Genomic DNA, 16,710 nt, shown 5'->3' with positions numbered 1-16,710 from the left:
GCCCTGTTGCCCGGTGTCCGCTGGTGCCATAGTGCCTGGCGTGTCCCGGTGCTAGCGTGGCGGGACTGCCGGTGCCGGTGTCCCCTGCTGCCGGTGTGTCAGGACTGCAAGTCCTGGTGCTCTAGTGCCCGGAGCGCCCCGTCCCGCAGAGCAACCTTTTCGCCTGCTGTCCCCAGTGCCCGGTATCCGCCGGTGGCGCCCCGGTGTCCCGCGGCGTGCCCCCTGTCCCGCTGCCCGCCCCCCGCCTCGCCCCGGTGCCGGTGCGGCGGGACTGCAAGTCCCGTCAAGCCGCGGGCGGGCGGCGCGGCCAATGGGGCTCGGGGGGCGGTGCGGCCGGTCGCTGCCTCCGCCGCCGCCCGGTGCCGCGGCGCAGAGAGCCCCGGAGCGGCCGCGCGGCGCCGGCCCCGCAGCCCGGCTCTGAGCCGCCCGCCCGGCCCGGCCCGCCCCGCCGCGCCCCGCCGCCCTCAATGAGGTTCTTCCGACTCACCTTCAAGTGCTTCGTGGATTGCTTCTGAGCCCCCCCACGGCCACGGAGCCGCCCCCGACCCGCCCCCGCTCCCCGGCCCCCCGCGACATGCCCCCCGTCCCCGCCGACACGGCCGCCCCGCAGCCGCCCGCCGCCCCGCGACGCGACGCCGCAGCCGCCGCGGCCGCCGCCGCTGCTGCCCCCGCGGGCTCCGGTAAGCGGGAAGCGCCGGGGAGGGATGAGGTTCGGGGATGGGGGGGGGGGGGGGGAGGTGTCCACGGCCACGCGCGACCGCGGCGCGCCCCCTCCCGCCGCCGCGGGGTGAGTCACCGCTCTGCATTGTGACGTCACGCGACTGCCTGACATCTGACGTCACGCCCCTTCACGCGGAGAGGGGCGCGCGGCGGCGGGGGGGGCGGCAGGCGCGGGGGGACCTTCGGTCTCCCCGCGCTCCCCCCCTCCCCGCGCGCGCCCCACGGGCGCACGTGACGGCAGCGTGCCCCCCCCCCCGCCCCGTCTCGGCAGAGGGCCGCGGCGAGGCGGAGGGCACGGACCCCCCCGCGGCGGGCGAGGAGCGGGCAGTGACGGCGCCGCTGGTGGGACCCCCCGGCCCCCCGAAAGCGGCCGCCCCCGAGCGGGAGACGTGGACCCGGCAGATGGATTTCATCATGTCCTGCGTGGGTTTCGCCGTGGGGCTGGGCAACGTCTGGCGCTTCCCCTACCTGTGTTACAAGAACGGCGGAGGTGAGCCCCGTGCCCGCCCCGTGGAGGGGGGGCACCCCACGGCGCGTGGGAGCACCCCGCTTTCCACCTCACAGTGTGCGTGGGTGCCTCCCCGGTGCAAGGGGCCGCCCGCGGGGGCTTGTGGGGCACCCCACGGGTGTCCGGCGTACCGGCGGCGTGGGGGTCCGTGGGGAGCCCCCCGCCACCTGCCCGCCCTGACCTACATCGGCGGCGCGGCGAGGGGAGGGCGCGGAGGCGCCTTTGCCATTCGCTGCGCCCGGGCGGGCGGCGCGGGGAGGGAAGGGGGACCCGGGGGGACCCGGGGGGGGCGGCGGCGGCTGAGCCGGCCCCGTGCCCCCTCCCCCCCCCGGCCCCAGGCGTCTTCCTCATCCCCTACCTGCTCATCGTCTTCGTGGGCGGCATCCCCGTCTTCTTCCTGGAGGTGGCCCTGGGGCAGTTCATGAAGCAGGGGGGCATCGCCGCCTGGAACATCGCCCCCCTCTTCAAGGGTAACGCCGCGCCCTGCCCGTGGCCCCGTGCTCCCTGCCCGTGGCCCCTGGCACCCTGTGCCCTGCCCAGGGGCCCCAGTGCCCTGCGCGGGGCTGGCAGCGCCCTGCCGGCACCCTGCCTGGGCACCGGCTGCCTGCACCCTGCGCGCGCCCTGCCTTCTCCTGTGCACCTTGCCCACGTCCCACTGCTACTCTGCACCCCAGCCAAGGGTGGCAGCTGCCTGCGCCCGTGCCCCGTGGCACCCTGTGCTGCCTTGCTTGCCCCTGTCGCTCCCTGCCTGCGTGCCGCTGGCCTCCCTGGGGGCTGCTGGATCCCCACCTCAGCAGTGTCCTGCCGGCTTCCCTGCACTGTGCCCCGCCAGCTCCCCTCTGTCCTTGCCGTGCTGCTGCTTATCCGTATCCTGTCCTGTCCCGTCCCCCGCCAGCTCCCCCCTTTCCCGTCCCCACCAGCTCCCCCCTGTCTCGCCTAAGGCAGCCAGCTCCCCCCTGTCCCCGTCCCTGCCAGCTCCCCCCTGTCCTGTCCCACCCAGGGCAGCCAGCTCCCCGCAGCCCCACCGGCTCCTCCCCTGCCTTGCGCTGGGCTGCTGGCTCCCTGTGTCCCCACCAGCACCCCGTGTCCAGCCCCGTCCGCGCCAGCAGCCCCTGTTCCACCCCAGGCTGCCAGTTCCCCCACCCCGCTGGGCTGCCAGGTACCCATGGGTGCCCGCGGGCTGTGATCTCCCTGTGCCGCAGGTCTGGGCCTGGCTTCCATGGTGATCGTCTTCTTCTGCAACTCCTACTACATCATGATCCTGGTGTGGGGTCTCTTCTACCTGGTGCACTCGCTGACGGACACTCTGCCCTGGGCCACCTGCGGCCACGCCTGGAACACCGAGCAGTGCGCTGAGCTCTTCCACCTTGAGCTCTGCCGCAACAGCAGCAGCAATGCCAGCGCCGACGCTGGCCCCTTCAACCTCAGCTGCGCTGACCTGGCCAGCAAGCGCTCGCCCGTCATCGAGTTTTGGGAGTGAGCGTGGGGACCAGGGGGTCTTGCCTGGGGCTGGGGGTGTCGTGCTGGCACTCATCACAGCCCTATTCTGCAGGAACAAGGTGCTGCGGCTCTCGGGGGACCTCAGCGAGCCAGGGGACATGAACTGGCAGATGATCCTCTGCTTGGTCACCACCTGGGTCGTCGTCTATTTCTGCATCTGGAAGGGTGTCAAGTCAACCGGGAAGGTGATGCTGGCCAGGCAGGGAGGGACACATTGGGGCCACTGGCATGTGGGGAGGGGACTGCAGCACACAACACTGCTGGCTCCTGCCCTCCCGTGCTGTACGCTATGAGGGTGCAAAAACCCCTGTCCCACATCTGTCTGAGAGGTGCCACCAGCCACTGGGGACGTCCCCAAGCCCCAGTCCCGCTGGGACACCTGTGGCACATGATGGAGAGTCCCAGCCTGATGGGGAGGTCTCACTGGCACCAACATCTCTGCAGATTGTCTACTTCACGGCACTCTTCCCCTACGTGGTCCTCATCCTGCTGCTGGTCCATGGGGTGACACTGCCCGGGGCACTGGGCGGCATCGTCTACTACCTGAAACCCGACTGGTCCAAGCTGGCTGAGGCGCAGGTGAGGGCAGTGGGGAGGGTGGAAGGGGGCTGAGTGCTGGGCACCCTCCCCACACCCCGACGCCCTCCCTTGCGCCCTAGGTCTGGATCGATGCTGGCACCCAGATCTTCTTCTCCTACGCCATTGGGCTGGGTGCCCTGACCGCGCTGGGCAGCTACAACCGCTTCCATAACAACTGCTACAGGTAGGGCTGTGCTGGCTGTAGGGTGTCCCCCAGTGTGTCCCCCCCCCGTGTCCCCCCAGCGCCCCCTAACCCACTCTGCCCACAGGGATGCCTACATCCTGGCCGTGATCAACAGCTCCACCAGCTTCTTTGCCGGCTTCGTCGTCTTCTCTGTGCTGGGCTTCATGGCCTCTGAGCAAGGCGTGGACATCTCCAAGGTGGCCGAGTCCGGTGAGTGTCCATTGGCACCCTGTCCCCTGTGTCCACCCCTGGGGTGGCACCACTGAACCTGCTCTCCCGCAGGCCCTGGGCTGGCTTTTATCGCCTACCCCAAAGCTGTGACACTGATGCCCTTGTCCCCGCTCTGGGCCACGCTTTTCTTCTTCATGCTCCTTGTGCTGGGGCTGGACAGCCAGGTGCGATGGCAGGTGGGGGGATGGGGAGGGGACGGGGTGGCATGTCCCCACTGAGCCCCGCTCTCTGCTACAGTTTGTCGGTGTGGAGGGTTTCATCACGGGCATCCTGGACCTGTTCCCCCAGCCGGGGGCTGGCTCGCTGCGCCGCGAGCTCACCGCTGCGCTCTGCTGTGTCGTCTGCTGCCTCATCGACCTCTCCATGGTCACGCAGGTGGGGGACATGGCAGGGACACCTATGCCTGCCCCCAGGACATCACCTCCCATGGGGCCCCAGCACATGGTGGGAGCTCCCTGGGGCTGCGGCACCCGTGGCAGTGGGGGGTGCCCATGGCATGGGGGTGCCTGTAGCTGCGGAGGTCTCCATGCCACGGGGGTGCCTGTCATCGTGGGGGTGCTGTGGGAGCACAGGGTGCCCACGGCATGCAGGGTGGCCATGCCAGGTGGGGCACCGGCACGGCAAGGCTGTGCCCATGCCAGTGTGCAGGCACCCAGCCAGCATGGGGCAGCCAGCACAGCCCTGGTGACACGCGGTGCCGTCCCGGCAGGGCGGCATGTACGTGTTCCAGCTCTTTGACAACTACTCGGCCAGTGGGATCACGCTGCTGTGGCAGGCTTTCTGGGAGTGCGTGGTCATTGCCTGGGTTTACGGTGAGGCCAGGGGGACACGGGTGGGGGACGCAAGGGGACCCAGGAGCCCAGCTGACACCCTTCTTGCTGCAGGTGCCGACCGCTTCATGGACGATGTGGCCCGCATGATCGGCTACCGGCCCCTGCCCTTCATGAAGTGGTGCTGGGCCGTGGTGACGCCACTGGTCTGCGTGGTGAGCGGGGCTGCCCCGCGTGGGGACACGCGTGTGCGTGTGTGTGCGCGCTGCCCCGGCCGTGCCACGGGCACCGCGCTCCCCCAGGCGGCTGCTTCGGGCACGGCAGCCACGGGGTGACACGCGTGTCTCGGTCATGGGCCAACACGCATGTCAGGGCCGTGGGGTAACTCACGTGGGGGTTTTGGAGCCACCAGCCCCCTGCCCCGTGGCACCTCACCCCCCTCTCTCCACCCAGGGCATCTTTGTGTTCCACGTGGTGAACTACAAGCCGTTGACCTACAACAAGACGTACGTGTACCCGTGGTGGGGGGACGCCATCGGCTGGGTCCTGGCACTCTCTTCAATGCTCTGCATCCCCTGCACCGTCCTCTACAAGCTCCTGCGCTGCAAAGGCTCCCTGCGAGAGGTGAGGGCGGCACAGAGGGGTTCCTGCTGCCTCCGTCCTCACCCCATCTCAGCCATCCTTGTCCCTGTCCCCATCTCAGTCCTGTCCCCATTCAGAACCCAGCAATGCCCACATTGCCATCTCATCCCTGTCCCCAGTCAAATCCCGTCCCTGTCCCCATCCCTTTCGGATTTCCACCCCGTCCCCATCCCTGTCTCACTCCCAACCTCACCTGAATCCTATCCTTACTTACATCACTGTCTCAGCCCCATCCCTGTCATTCTCACTCCCAGCCAAATTGTGTCTCCATCAGTTTCAGTCCCACCCCCATCTCATCCTTGTCCCCGTGCAGTCCCACTCCCTCTCTCAATCCCATTTCAATCCCCTCCCTGTCCCAGCCTCACCTCCATCCCCACCCAAATCCCACCCCTGTCCCCACCTCGGTCCCATCCCTGTGCAGCGGGGGGATGCTCCATGCTGGGTTGAGGCAGTCCCCAGTGCTGCCGTCCCTGGGTGCTGACACAGCGTCCCCGCAGCGCTGGCAGCTCCTGACCACTCCGATCTGGGGCCACCACCACCTGGAGTACCTGACACCTGAGGCAGAAGCCAAATTGCTGGCCCCAGAGCCCCCCAAGGAGAAGGCGACACTCTTCGAGACTGTGATCTGAGCATGGGGAGGGTCGCACTGCTCCCGCCCGCCATAGCAATAATGCCAGCACTGCCTCCCACCCACGCTGCCCGCGCCCCCCGTGCTGCCCCAGCCCGCTGGCCTCGCCGCAGGGGGGGGGTGCGCGACAGCGAGGTGGGGGGGTTCTGGTGGCCGTGGGGCCGGGGCGGCCGCAGGGAGCGGGAGGGGTCCCTGGCGCGGGGGAGCGTGGCAGCCCGGGGGGCCGGCGGGGAGGCTGCGAGCCGGGGGAGCCAGCAGGACAGCCCTTCCCCAGCCCCCGCCCGTGGCCCCCGCGGCCCCCCGCTCACTAACCGCTTCCTGTAGCGTTTGTCTGGTGTAACCCCGACCGCCCCAACATCTGGCAATAAACTGGGAGACCCTGGCAGCCCCGGCACTGCAGGCACGGGAACAGCGGCACCGGCAGTGGGAAGCTTGGGGGGGAGATGTGGGGTGGCACTTGCGTGTGGGACGGAGGTTTGGGGGGGAACAGGGCTCAGGGATGTGGGGACATCTGCATTCCTCTCCTGGGTGATTTGGGGCTGGGGCAGGACAGGCTGCCTGAGCGGTGGGGTCTCCATCCTCATACACCGCAGGATGTGGGTGCCTGCAGGCGGTGCCAAACCCAGGTTCCCCTGTGGGACTGGGGTACCCCATGCCCCACTTCCCAGCCCCACGGGGCAGATTTCAGCCCAGAGGCTTTGGGGGTCCTGCCTGTCCCCAGCTCAACACAGGGGCTTCTGGGGTGGGTCATGATCCAGCCAGGAGCTGCTCATGTCTATTTTGGGGTTCTCTGCTCCCTGTGCTGTGCCATAGGGACAGCCCTGGGCTGGGGAGGGCTGTGGGGGCACAGGCAGGAGAAGCCAGAGGCTCTGCCTGCCCTAGACCCCTTGAGCTGCCTCAACCCCAGTGCCAGCCGGGGAGCGCATGTGCCCTGTGCCCTGCACCGGTGGCTCCTGTGGAGGCTAGCTCCAGCCCATGCCATGGGGACCCACACGGTACCCTGAGGAAGCCCGTGGCACATTGTGCTTGGGGCGGCTGCCAGCTGTCCCTGTGCCCTGGCTGGGCATCAGAGTCCCACTGTGCCCAGTGCTGGCACCCATCACCGTCCAGCAGCGTTGTGACCATCCTGCTCATGGAGACACAAGGCAGAAGTGCTACCACCTGCCCTGGCCATGCTTGCACGCAGGGCTGGGGCAGTGGTGCTATGCCAGGGCAGGTCATGTCCTGCGTCCGGGGGCACCAGGGTGCTGAGCAGCTTGTCTCGGGGTGCTGGCTCACCCTACCACGATACTCTCTCACCCCACTGGGGCGAGCCGGCAGTTCCTGCCCCACCGGCAATGCACACCATAATTAGTGCGGGCAGGGCGGAAGCATCAGTGATAATTGTCAGTGACTCGTTAGCACTGGAGCGCTGCGTGCCTAGGGCACGGCAGGACTTTCCAGCAGGGCTGGTCTGCGAGGCCGGCTGGCATCCCAGTGCACCGGCCGCGGTACAGCTGTGCGGGGCCTGGCTGGCTCCCAGCCGCCGGAGCGGAGCTGGGCGCGGGTGCGGGGGCGAGCGCCGTCATTGCCTTCGCTTCGTGCCGCAGCACGCCCTGGCCCCGCCACCCCCTCGTAAAAGGCACAGCTGCGGGCTGGTGTTGGGGTGCTGCTGGCACAGACGGTGAGAGCGCAAGGACCAGGCAGAGGAGAGGGGATAAAGGGGTGCCAGGGTGCCCCCTCGCTGGCCAGGCTTTCCCCACAGGTTTCCCACGTGAGCCCACACAAGGGGACTTGACGTGCGTGTTGTCCTGGTAGGGGTGGGCGCCCACGGCACCATGAACCAGATCGTGGTGTACGAGCGTGCCAATTTTGAGGGGCTGAGCCGGGAGTTCACCTGCGACGTGCCCGACCTCCACGAGTTGGATTTTGGGGATTGCATTGCCTCCCTGAAGGTGGTGGGACAGCCTTGGATCGCCTACACGGACCCCAAGTACGAGGGAGAGCCACACGCCTTTGAGGAGGGTGAGTACCCCTCCGTGGGACGGCCCAACAGCTTCTCATCACTGCGCCTTGTGCACCATGACCTGGGGGACCCCCAGATCATACTCTATGAGCGCCCCAACTTTCAAGGCGCCTGCAAGGTGGTGACAGAGGAGACCAACCTGGCGTACGGGTACTTCAACGACCGGGTGGCCTCCCACATAGTGCAGCGAGGTGTCTGGCTGCTCTACCAGCATCCCGGCCGGGGTGGCTGGCACTGCGTGGCATGGCCCGGTGAGCGTCTTGCAGACTACAAACCTGAGCTGAACTTCCAGGCTCGGCTGTCCCACCTGCGCCCGCTGCGGCCCGGGCAGCCCCTGGTCTCAGCGCGTCTCCTCTGGGAGCAGAAGCGGGTGGAAGCGGAGCGGGAAGTGCTGGTGGATGAGATCGAAGGGGTGAATGAGACTGAGTCGGAGCAGGTGCTGGCAGCCAGCAGCAGCAGGGAGTATGGCACCACGCTCTGGCAGAGCTTCCACTTCAGCAACACCACCAGCCTCAAAGCCGGGCTCTCTTTCACGTTGACCGTGGAAGCCTCCAACATCTTCACGGTGCAGAAAGGGCGCAGTGAATCCAGCACCCGCCGGGAACGCGTGGAGGTGCAGCTGCCGGCAAAGATCCCCCCACACACGGCACTCAGCATCCAGGTCTTGCGGAAGGAGGTGACGCTCTCCATCCCGGTGCTGCTCACCATCACCCAGAACGAAACTGTTCGTACGGAGATGGGCGAGTATCGCAGCATCTCGGGTACCAACATTAGTGTCCGCTATAGCCTGAAGTCTCTGCCAGCTGAAGGCAGGGAGCAGGCAGCTACTGAGGGGACAGAGCCAGTGCCTGGCACTGGGATGGAGCTATAGCTCCATCCCAGTGCCAGTCGGTGGTGTGGGACCCCCAGGAACCTCAGCATTGCCTGCCCAACCCGCCCATGGAGGAGCCAGGACCTGCCTTGCCTGGCCGTGTCCGGTGGCTCTGGCTGGCAGGACATGATGGTGCCTCCTCCCACCAGGTGTTGCCAATAAACCCCCTTCCCCAACTGCTCAGGTCTGCTGCTGCTGGTGTGGGGGTGGGCTTGGGGGTGGACACCAGACTGGAAGAGCCAGGGGACGATGGGGAGAGCTGGGTAAGCTGCGGGCATCAGGCTGGGGGAGTCAGTGGACACTGTGCTGGGGAAGCTGGGGGGACACTGGCTGGGGGACACACAGGATGCTGGCCTGGGGAGACACCAGACTGGGGAAGTTGGGGGGACACCAGGCTGGGGTAGCCAGAGGATACTGGCATGGAGGGGCACTGGACTGGGGGAGCTGGGGACACCAGACTGGGGAAGTTAGGAGGCACTGGGCTGGGGTAGCCAGGTGTTGCTGGCCTGGGGGGACACTGGGTTTGGGGAACACCAGACTGGGGAAACTGGGGGAACACTGGTCTGGGGTTGCTGAGGATACTGGCTAGACAGGACATCAGGCTGGGGGCGGGGTCAGGAGGACACCGGGCTGGGAAGACACAGAGGGAAGGCAAGGGAGGGAGCAGTGGGCTGGGGGGCCGGGGGCCACCGGGCCGGAGCAGCCACCGCCACCCCCGGCGTAGCCCTTCGGGCACGTGTGTGTCCCCCGGCCGGAGGCGGGGCCCGTCCGCGGGGCAGGCGGGGGCCCGGGGAGCGGCGAGCCTTCCGCCGGGGCCGCTCTGGGCGGGCGGCGGCTGCCGGGTGAGGACAAAGGGCCGCGGGCGGTGGGTGCGGGGCGGGGCCTGGCACAGGCGTGGCCCCACCCCGCACCCGCCCCCGCCCCCCCTGCCCCTCCCCTGCCCCGCCCCCCCTGCCCCTCCCCTGCCCCGCCCCCCACGTGGTCGTCGCCACCGCCTGGCTCTTTAAATGATGCAACCGGCCGCAGGCTTAGCCACGCCCCCTGCGTCCCTATTCGCGGAGCCAGCACCGAGCTCCCCCGTCCCGTTGGTCGAGGGGTGTCCCTCTTAATGTCGATTGGCTCGAACTGTGCCGGCCACCCGCCCTCCCCGCTCCGATTGGCTGGGCGTGGCCCCGCCCCCCGGGCGGGCGGTGGAGGCGACAGCAGCATGGCGGCGGCGGCGGCGGTGGGGGCGATGGCGACGGAGGAGGCGGAGGAGGCGTTGCGGCTTTTCACCGGCATCGGCCTCAGCGAGGCCAAAGCCCGCGAGACGATGCGCAACGGGGCGCTCAGCGCGCTGCTCCGCCAGGCCGTGCTGCAGGTGCGCCCGCTGCGGGCCCCCGCCCCGCTCCCCCGGTCCCCGGTGCGGCGGCGTCACCCCCGGGACCCCCCGGCCCCGCCTCCCCGCGCTCCCCTCCCCGGGACCCCCCGGCCCCGCCTCCTCTCGCCCCCGCCGAGCGGCCCCGGCCCTTGGCGCTCCCCGCCCGGCCACCCCCGCCCCGCCCCGGGGCCGCCGGTTCGCCAGGGCTGAGCCCCGGGCCCGCCGTGACACTTCCCCGGGGCGGCGGCAGGCTCGGAGCGCGCTGGGCCCGGCCCTGGACAAAGGCACCGGGACGCTGCTGTACAACGCGGCCGCCCGCCTCAGGGACCCGAAGCACCTCGGCTTCGTTGTCGGCTACATCGTGCGCAGGGAGATCCTCACCGACCTGCAGCTCAGCGGTACCGTGCGGCTCCGGCACCCCCCTGGCCCTGGCTGGCGGCTCCGGGCCCTGCTGCTCACCCCCCTCTGTCCCCAGCCGCCCTGGAGTACGTGAGGAGCCACCCGCTGGAGCCCCTGGACGCGGCGGACTTCGAGCGGGCCTGTGGGGTAGGGGTGTGCGTCACCCCCGAGCAGATCGAGGAGGCGGTGAGTGGGGCACCGGGCAGCTGGACGGGGCGGCCCCGGGTGCTGCGCTCCCTGCCCGCCCCGCTCACCCCGGCCGCCCCGTTCTCCCGCCCAGGTGGAGGCCGTGATCGGCGAGCACCGAGCAGAGCTGCTGGCTGAGCGCTACCGCTTCAACATGGGGCTGCTGATGGGTGAGTGGGGGGCGCCGGCACAGCCCCTGCTTGGCGCTGGCGGGTCCCCCTGTTCTGACTCTGCCAGCGCCGCTACCTCCTCCCTTGGATCCTGAGAGCCAGCCCGTGTCCCTGGGCTGTCCCAGGCCCAGCTGCTGCGGCGCTGGCTGTGCCGCAGCCCACCCGATGCAGGGGAGACGTCCTGCCGTGTCCCCTGTGCAGGCAGGGCTGTGGGTGGCTGCCACCTGTGGTGCCATGGATGGAGCCCCTCGGGCTGGGCTGTGCCCCTCACCCCCGGGGTGCCCTGTCCACAGGGGAGGCACGGAGCCGGCTGCGCTGGGCAGACGGGAAGACCATCAAGAACGAGGTGGACCTGCAGGTGGGTGTGAGGGCAATGGGTCAGGTGCTGCTTGGGGTGGTGGCCCCTGTCGGTGCCCTTCCCGGTGTGGGACCTGCTGGCCTGTCTCAAGGGAGGGCCAGTGCTGGGGACAGCCTGCCCCGGGTAGGTGCGGGCAGGGTGAGGGGGGTGACAGCTGAACAGGGCCACCTCCAGGCCTTGGGGCACCGGGAGCCTTTTCTAGTCCTGTCTGTGTCGCTTTTCTCCAGGTGCTGCATTTGCTGGGACCAAAGACAGAAGCTGACCTGGAAAAGAAGCCAAAGGTGAGGATGAGGGGGAAGCAGGGAACTGTGATGGTATTTCCCTGCTGAGCATCCCAAATAGCTGCTCTGGGCCCAGGCACCACCATGGGCATGGGTCCAAGGGAGTGCTGGGGGCAGCAGGCTGGGCCAGGAAGGGAAGGTGTGTGCTGGAGCTGGGCACTCAGGATGCTGTGCTGGTCCCTGCAGGCTGCAAAGGCCCGACCAGCCCCGGCAGAGAAGCAGAAGGCAGCCGTGGTGGAGAACGGTAAGAGATTGTCCTCCTGCGGGCAGCTTCCCTGGCCCTTCGGTTTCTGGTTGGGACCTGCCTCTGAGCTGGGCCCTGGGAACTGCAGTCAGGCCCCTGCTCAGGCCCGTCTCTTCCCCCAGGTGAGGTGTGCACAGAGACACGGACACTGCTGGAGCAGCTGCGGGGAGAAGCCCTCAAGTTCCACAGGCCGGGTGAGTGCGAGGAGCCTCTGCCATGTGTGGGGCTGCTCCACCAGCTCTGCACCTGGCCCTAGCTCTCCATGCTGTGGGAGACCAGACCAGCGCTGTGTCTTCCCATCCTGGCTGCTTGGGCTTGGCTTGCTTTGGGCAGTGCTGCAGCCCTGAGCATTCCCTACCCACAGGAGAGAACTACAAGACGGAGGGCTACGTGGTGACGCCCAACACCATGGCTCTGCTGAAGCAGCACCTGGCAATCACAGGTGGGCAGGTAAGACCATGTCCCTCAGCCCAGCGGTTCCCTGTGAGGGTGGCACTGCTGTGCCAGGCTCCAGTGGGTGGGTGGGGTGGCTGGGCAAACACACAGCTCACCGAGGGCACGGCCAGAGGCAGCAATGATGTGACTCAGAGAGGGTGTGTGGGATCACTGGGGGCTCATGTCAGTGCCCCTGCTGCTGGGGAGGGGGACAGTCTCCTGCCAAAGGACAGAGGTGTTCCGTTTCCCCCCTGCAGGTGCGGACACGGTTCCCTCCTGAGCCCAATGGGATCCTGCACATTGGCCATGCCAAGGCCATCAACTTCAACTTCGGCTACGCCAAGGTGAGAAGCACCAAGGCCCGCTGGCAGCTCACCCTGGCCCCTGCCTCCCACCGCTGCTTGGCCACTGGCCTGGCCCTGCAGTCCCTCAGGGAACCGCTGCTCACTGTGCCCCTGTCCCCAGGCCAACGGTGGTGTGTGCTTCCTGCGCTATGATGACACCAACCCCGAGAAGGAGGAGGAGAAGTACTTCACAGCCATCCGGGAGATGGTGGAGTGGCTGGGTGCGGCTCGGGCTGGGGCGGGCAGGATCGGGCCAGGCACTGCTGGGGACATCTCTGCATGTAGGTCCTGCTGCTGAGCCCTGGTGTTGTCTCTAACCCACTGTTTCCCCTGTCCCCACAGGCTACCAGCCCTATGCAGTGACCCATGCATCAGATTACTTTGACCAGCTCTACACCTGGGCCCTGGAGCTCATTCGCAGGTGAGCATGCCGGGGTGGTATGGATGCAGTAGGGCAGTGTGGATGTCCAGTGCTGGGGCTCCATCTCACCCAGGGGATGGGCCTGGTGACGGCGTTTCCTCTCCATAGGGGCCAGGCATATGTCTGCCATCAGAAGGTTGAGGAGATCAAGGGCCACAACCCACCACCATCACCATGGCGGGACCGGCCTGTGGAGGAGTCACTCCTGCTCTTTGAGGTACCCCTGGCTGGGGCAGGCGCTGCGTGCCTGTGGGGGCCGGGTCTGTGGCTCAGCTGACAGCTGCCCCCCTGCTCCACAGGACATGCGAAAGGGCAAGTTTGGGGAGGGGGAGGCCACGCTGCGGATGAAGCTGGTGATGGAGGATGGGAAGATGGACCCCGTCGCCTACCGTGTCAAGTTCACTCCACACCACCGCACTGGGGACAAGTGGTAAGAAGGGCCTGTGGCATCCTGGCATGTGTTGTGGGGGTGGGTCTGCGTCTGCCGGGAGTGGGGAGGTGTTGGGAGGGGAGCAGCACCGGGCTCTGCCTTGCAGGTGCATCTACCCCACGTATGACTACACACACTGCCTCTGCGACTCCATTGAGCACATCACACACTCCCTCTGCACCAAGGAGTTCCAGGCCAGGTGAGTGCTGAGCTGGACCTGGTGGGGCAGCTCTGTGGGGGAGCAGCTGGCCGTGTCCCAGTGGCTGCCAAAGTGCTGGGAACAGTGTGCCCGTGGGGCTGTGGGTGGGCATGAGGCTCAGCCGGGCTGTGCTGGTGCCTCCCTTGCAGGCGCTCCTCCTACTTCTGGCTGTGTAACGCACTGGATGTCTACTGCCCTGTGCAGTGGGAGTATGGGCGCCTGAACCTGCTCTACACTGTTGTCTCCAAGAGGAAAATCATCCGACTGGTGGAGACGGGTGCTGTGAGGTAGGAGCAGGGCCAGCAGACAGGGTGGGTCCCACCTGGGGCATGCCTGGCTGTCACATTGGTGTTTTCTCAGGGACTGGGATGACCCACGGCTCTTCACGCTGACAGCCCTGCGCCGGCGAGGCTTCCCCCCTGAAGCCATCAACAACTTCTGTGCCCGGGTAGGTGCCAGGGGCAGGATGGGATGGGGCAGGTGGATGCGTCTTCTGGCTGGTGTGGTGACAGCAGGCTGTCCCGCAGGTTGGTGTGACAGTGGCCCAGGCAACAATGGAGCCACATCTGCTGGAGGCGTGTGCGCGAGAGGTGCTGAACGAGCAGGCCCCTCGTGCCATGGCTGTCCTGGAGCCCCTCAAGGTCACCATCACCAACTTCCCTGCCCCAAAGGTGAGACTGCCATGGGCTGGGGTGGGAGTGTGGTTCCCCGAGGTCAGCATTCACTCCCTCCTTCTTCCCAGGCACTCGAGGTCCTTGTGCCCAACTTTCCATCTGATGAGAGTCGGGGTTTTCACAAAGTGCCCTTCCAGTCCACCATCTACATCGAGGAGACAGACTTCAGGGAGGTGAGCTGGGCCCACTGGGCCATACTGCCCTGTCTCCTGGGAGCAACAGCTCAGGTGCCTGGCAGCGCTGGGAGTGATGCTGGTGCTGCACAGGGCACAGGTAGGTTCAGGCACCTGACTGCAACTCCCAAATGTGCCAGCAGCTCTGATGGACACCAGGGCAATGCCCACTATACTCAGCCTGGCTGGGATATGTCCAACCAATAGTGCTCACACCTGGCCTGTGCACTGGAGAACATCCCGCAGCAATGTGGGAGTTCAGACAGCCATGGATGCGCCGATCCCTGGGATGGCAGGAGGTGGGGGGAAGGGGATGCAGTCATGGGGACAGAGACACATGCTAGAGGAGGGACCTGCTACCTGTGCTGAGCCCCCTCTTGCAGCCCTGAACTCTCTTGCAGGAGCTGGACAAGGGCTACAAGCGCCTGGCTCCTGGGCAGCCGGTGGGGCTGCGCCATGCTGGCTACGTCATTGCTGTCCAGAACGTCATCAAGGTGGGTGGCTTTGGGCACCGGTGACATGAGGTTGGGCTGTGGGATGGCAGGACATGGCTATGCCCCACCAGGGAAGGGCAGCGATGGTCATCTCAGGCTGTGGGCACAGTGCAGGTGCAGACTGCCAGCCCTGTGCCTCGCAGTGGGGAGCAAGGTGGCTCTGAGCAGGGGGGCTGGCGGTTCAGCCCCAGGGCTGCCTTGTGGCATAGGGCCCTGCTGCCTGACCGCTGCTTGATGGCTCCGCTTGTCTCCTCTCCCCTAGGATGCCAGCGGGCGCGTGATTGAGCTGGAGGTGACCTGCACCAAGTCAGATGTGGCAGAGAAGCCCAAAGCCTTCATCCACTGGGTGTCGGAGCCGCTGGTGTGTGAAGTGCGGCTCTACGAGCGGCTGTGAGTACCTGGCTTCCTGCGGAGGCACAGGTGCAAGCTCAGCGGTGCTGGAGCGGCAGCATGGCCATGCACCAGCAGGCTCTGCTGGGGTCTGCCCAGCTCCTTGCCTGGGAAGATGCTGCTGTGGGGTCCTGTGAGTTGCTGCCCCATGGCTGCCATGGGGTACCACATCCCCCTGTGCAGCGGCTTTGGGGTGAGTCTCTTGTCTCGTGGCAGGTTTTTGCACAAAAATCCCGAAGACCCATCGGAGGTGCCTGGTGGTTTTCTGAGTGACCTCAACCCTGTGAGTAGTGGCAGGAGCTGGGATTATGGGCCCAGGGGGAGCTGGGGACGTCCTGCACCCACACCCAAGGCACCCACTTCTGTGTGACCCCTATGCTCCCTGGGAAGGGCCCTGCCGTGTCCTGACAGGGAGAGGGGCTGGGGCGAGCAGGGCTGTGGAGGGGGAAGAGGAGCTGGGGGTGCTGGCTGAGCTGCCTCCCCCTGCCAGGACTCCATGCGTGTGGTCCACAACGCCCTGCTCGACAGCTCCGTCCTCTCGGCCCGGCACTTTGACAAGTTCCAGTTTGAGCGTCTGGGCTACTTCTCTGTGGATCCTGACAGCAAGGAGGGGAAGGTGAGCCCTGGGGAGGGGGCAGCGGGGCTGCCCCGGCCCACCGTAGAGCTACCCCGGCCCACCATGGGGCTCCGAGCTGACCCTCTGCCTCTCCCCAGATGGTGTTCAACCGGACGGTGACGCTGAAGGAGGACCCTGGCAAGGCCTGAGGGACCCACCGCTGCCGCGCTGCTGTGGTGCTGCTTCCCAGGGTCCCTGTGCACCCTCAGTGCCGCCGTGCCTTGGCGCAGCCCCCCGGGGCGCCCCACAGCATCACCTCAATAAATGGAGCATCCCAGCCTTGTCTCTGCGCTGTCACTGCCTCCTGTCCCCTGGGCTCAGCCTTGGGGTGCTGGGGTCGGGGGTCTCCCCTCTTCCAGGGGGGTCGGGATCTGCTCCCACCCTCTGTGCAGGGCTGGTGCCCCCGCGGGAGCTGCAGTTCCCCCCTGCCCTGAGCCCGTGAGGCTGGGTGGGAGGGGGTGGCGGGGTGGGATGGAGGGTCCCGGGGCCTGCGGTGGGCTTCAGGGGCGGGTGAGGTGCACACTGTGTACAAACACCGCCGGAGCCGGCCCCCCTTAAGGTGGACTCTACTCCGGTGGCCCGTGCCCGGCCCCGTGCCGGGGGCGTGGGGCTGCCCCGGTGGGACCGACGTGGCCCCCGTGCCCTGAGCGCCGGGGCCGGGGTCTCGGCCCTGCCGGGGTGGAGGAAGGCCCCGCTCGGCCCCCACGGGCCACCTTAAGCGGCAGCGCGGACGGGCAGGCCGCGCCGAGCACATGGGCACGTTAAAGCAGCCCCGGCTCGGCCCCGCGGTGCGGGGACCCCTCGCCCCGACGGGGGAGCCTTCGCCACGCGATGTCGCCCGGGGGCGGGGCGCAGCCCCCACTGGTACCGGCCGCGGAGGCCGCAGCGCCTTCCGCTG

The 16,710-nt window shown here is 67.7% G+C and overlaps 3 protein-coding genes across 4 annotated transcripts; all 3 read left to right on the top strand.

Annotated features, from left to right (window-relative positions):
• Positions 1-352: 352 nt before the first annotated feature.
• On the top strand, positions 353-6,147 carry SLC6A8 (solute carrier family 6 member 8). 2 transcript variants are annotated; one of them, XM_055806613.1, is made up of 14 exons: positions 354-680; positions 992-1,210; positions 1,567-1,698; positions 2,431-2,704; positions 2,781-2,913; positions 3,173-3,307; positions 3,388-3,491; positions 3,577-3,701; positions 3,774-3,886; positions 3,960-4,097; positions 4,432-4,534; positions 4,607-4,707; positions 4,946-5,116; positions 5,632-6,147. In XM_055806613.1, the coding sequence occupies exons 1-14, from the start codon at positions 575-577 to the stop codon at positions 5,761-5,763; spliced, it is 1,986 nt and encodes a 661-aa protein (XP_055662588.1). In that variant the 5' UTR covers positions 354-574; the 3' UTR covers positions 5,764-6,147. The 2 variants fall into 2 exon arrangements, with proteins under 2 accessions (XP_055662589.1, XP_055662588.1); XM_055806614.1 differs by lacking the exon at positions 1,567-1,698 and having other exon boundaries at positions 353-680.
• An 82-nt stretch (positions 6,148-6,229) lies between these two features.
• Positions 6,230-8,638, top strand: LOC129784614 (epidermal differentiation-specific protein-like). The gene has a single exon (XM_055806615.1). It carries the CDS (start codon positions 7,580-7,582, stop codon positions 8,636-8,638), a length of 1,059 nt encoding a protein of 352 aa, XP_055662590.1. The 5' UTR covers positions 6,230-7,579.
• A 1,188-nt stretch (positions 8,639-9,826) lies between these two features.
• Positions 9,827-16,089, top strand: QARS1 (glutaminyl-tRNA synthetase 1). Its single transcript, XM_055806583.1, has 24 exons — positions 9,827-9,998; positions 10,249-10,396; positions 10,474-10,583; positions 10,678-10,753; positions 11,047-11,111; positions 11,339-11,392; positions 11,579-11,636; positions 11,759-11,830; positions 12,001-12,086; positions 12,329-12,415; positions 12,537-12,636; positions 12,758-12,836; positions 12,945-13,053; positions 13,136-13,266; positions 13,373-13,465; positions 13,615-13,752; positions 13,826-13,913; positions 13,993-14,136; positions 14,208-14,312; positions 14,714-14,806; positions 15,069-15,196; positions 15,413-15,479; positions 15,687-15,812; positions 15,911-16,089. Exons 1-24 carry the CDS (start codon positions 9,846-9,848, stop codon positions 15,959-15,961), a joined length of 2,361 nt encoding a protein of 786 aa, XP_055662558.1. The 5' UTR covers positions 9,827-9,845; the 3' UTR covers positions 15,962-16,089.
• The last annotated feature ends 621 nt before the right edge of the window (positions 16,090-16,710 follow it).

This window comes from Falco peregrinus, chromosome 5 (genome assembly GCF_023634155.1).
Source record: "Falco peregrinus isolate bFalPer1 chromosome 5, bFalPer1.pri, whole genome shotgun sequence".
Lineage (NCBI taxonomy): Eukaryota > Metazoa > Chordata > Aves > Falconiformes > Falconidae > Falco > Falco peregrinus.
The sequence above is the reverse complement of the archived record's forward strand: the minus strand, read 5'-3'. Positions and strand labels throughout refer to the sequence as shown.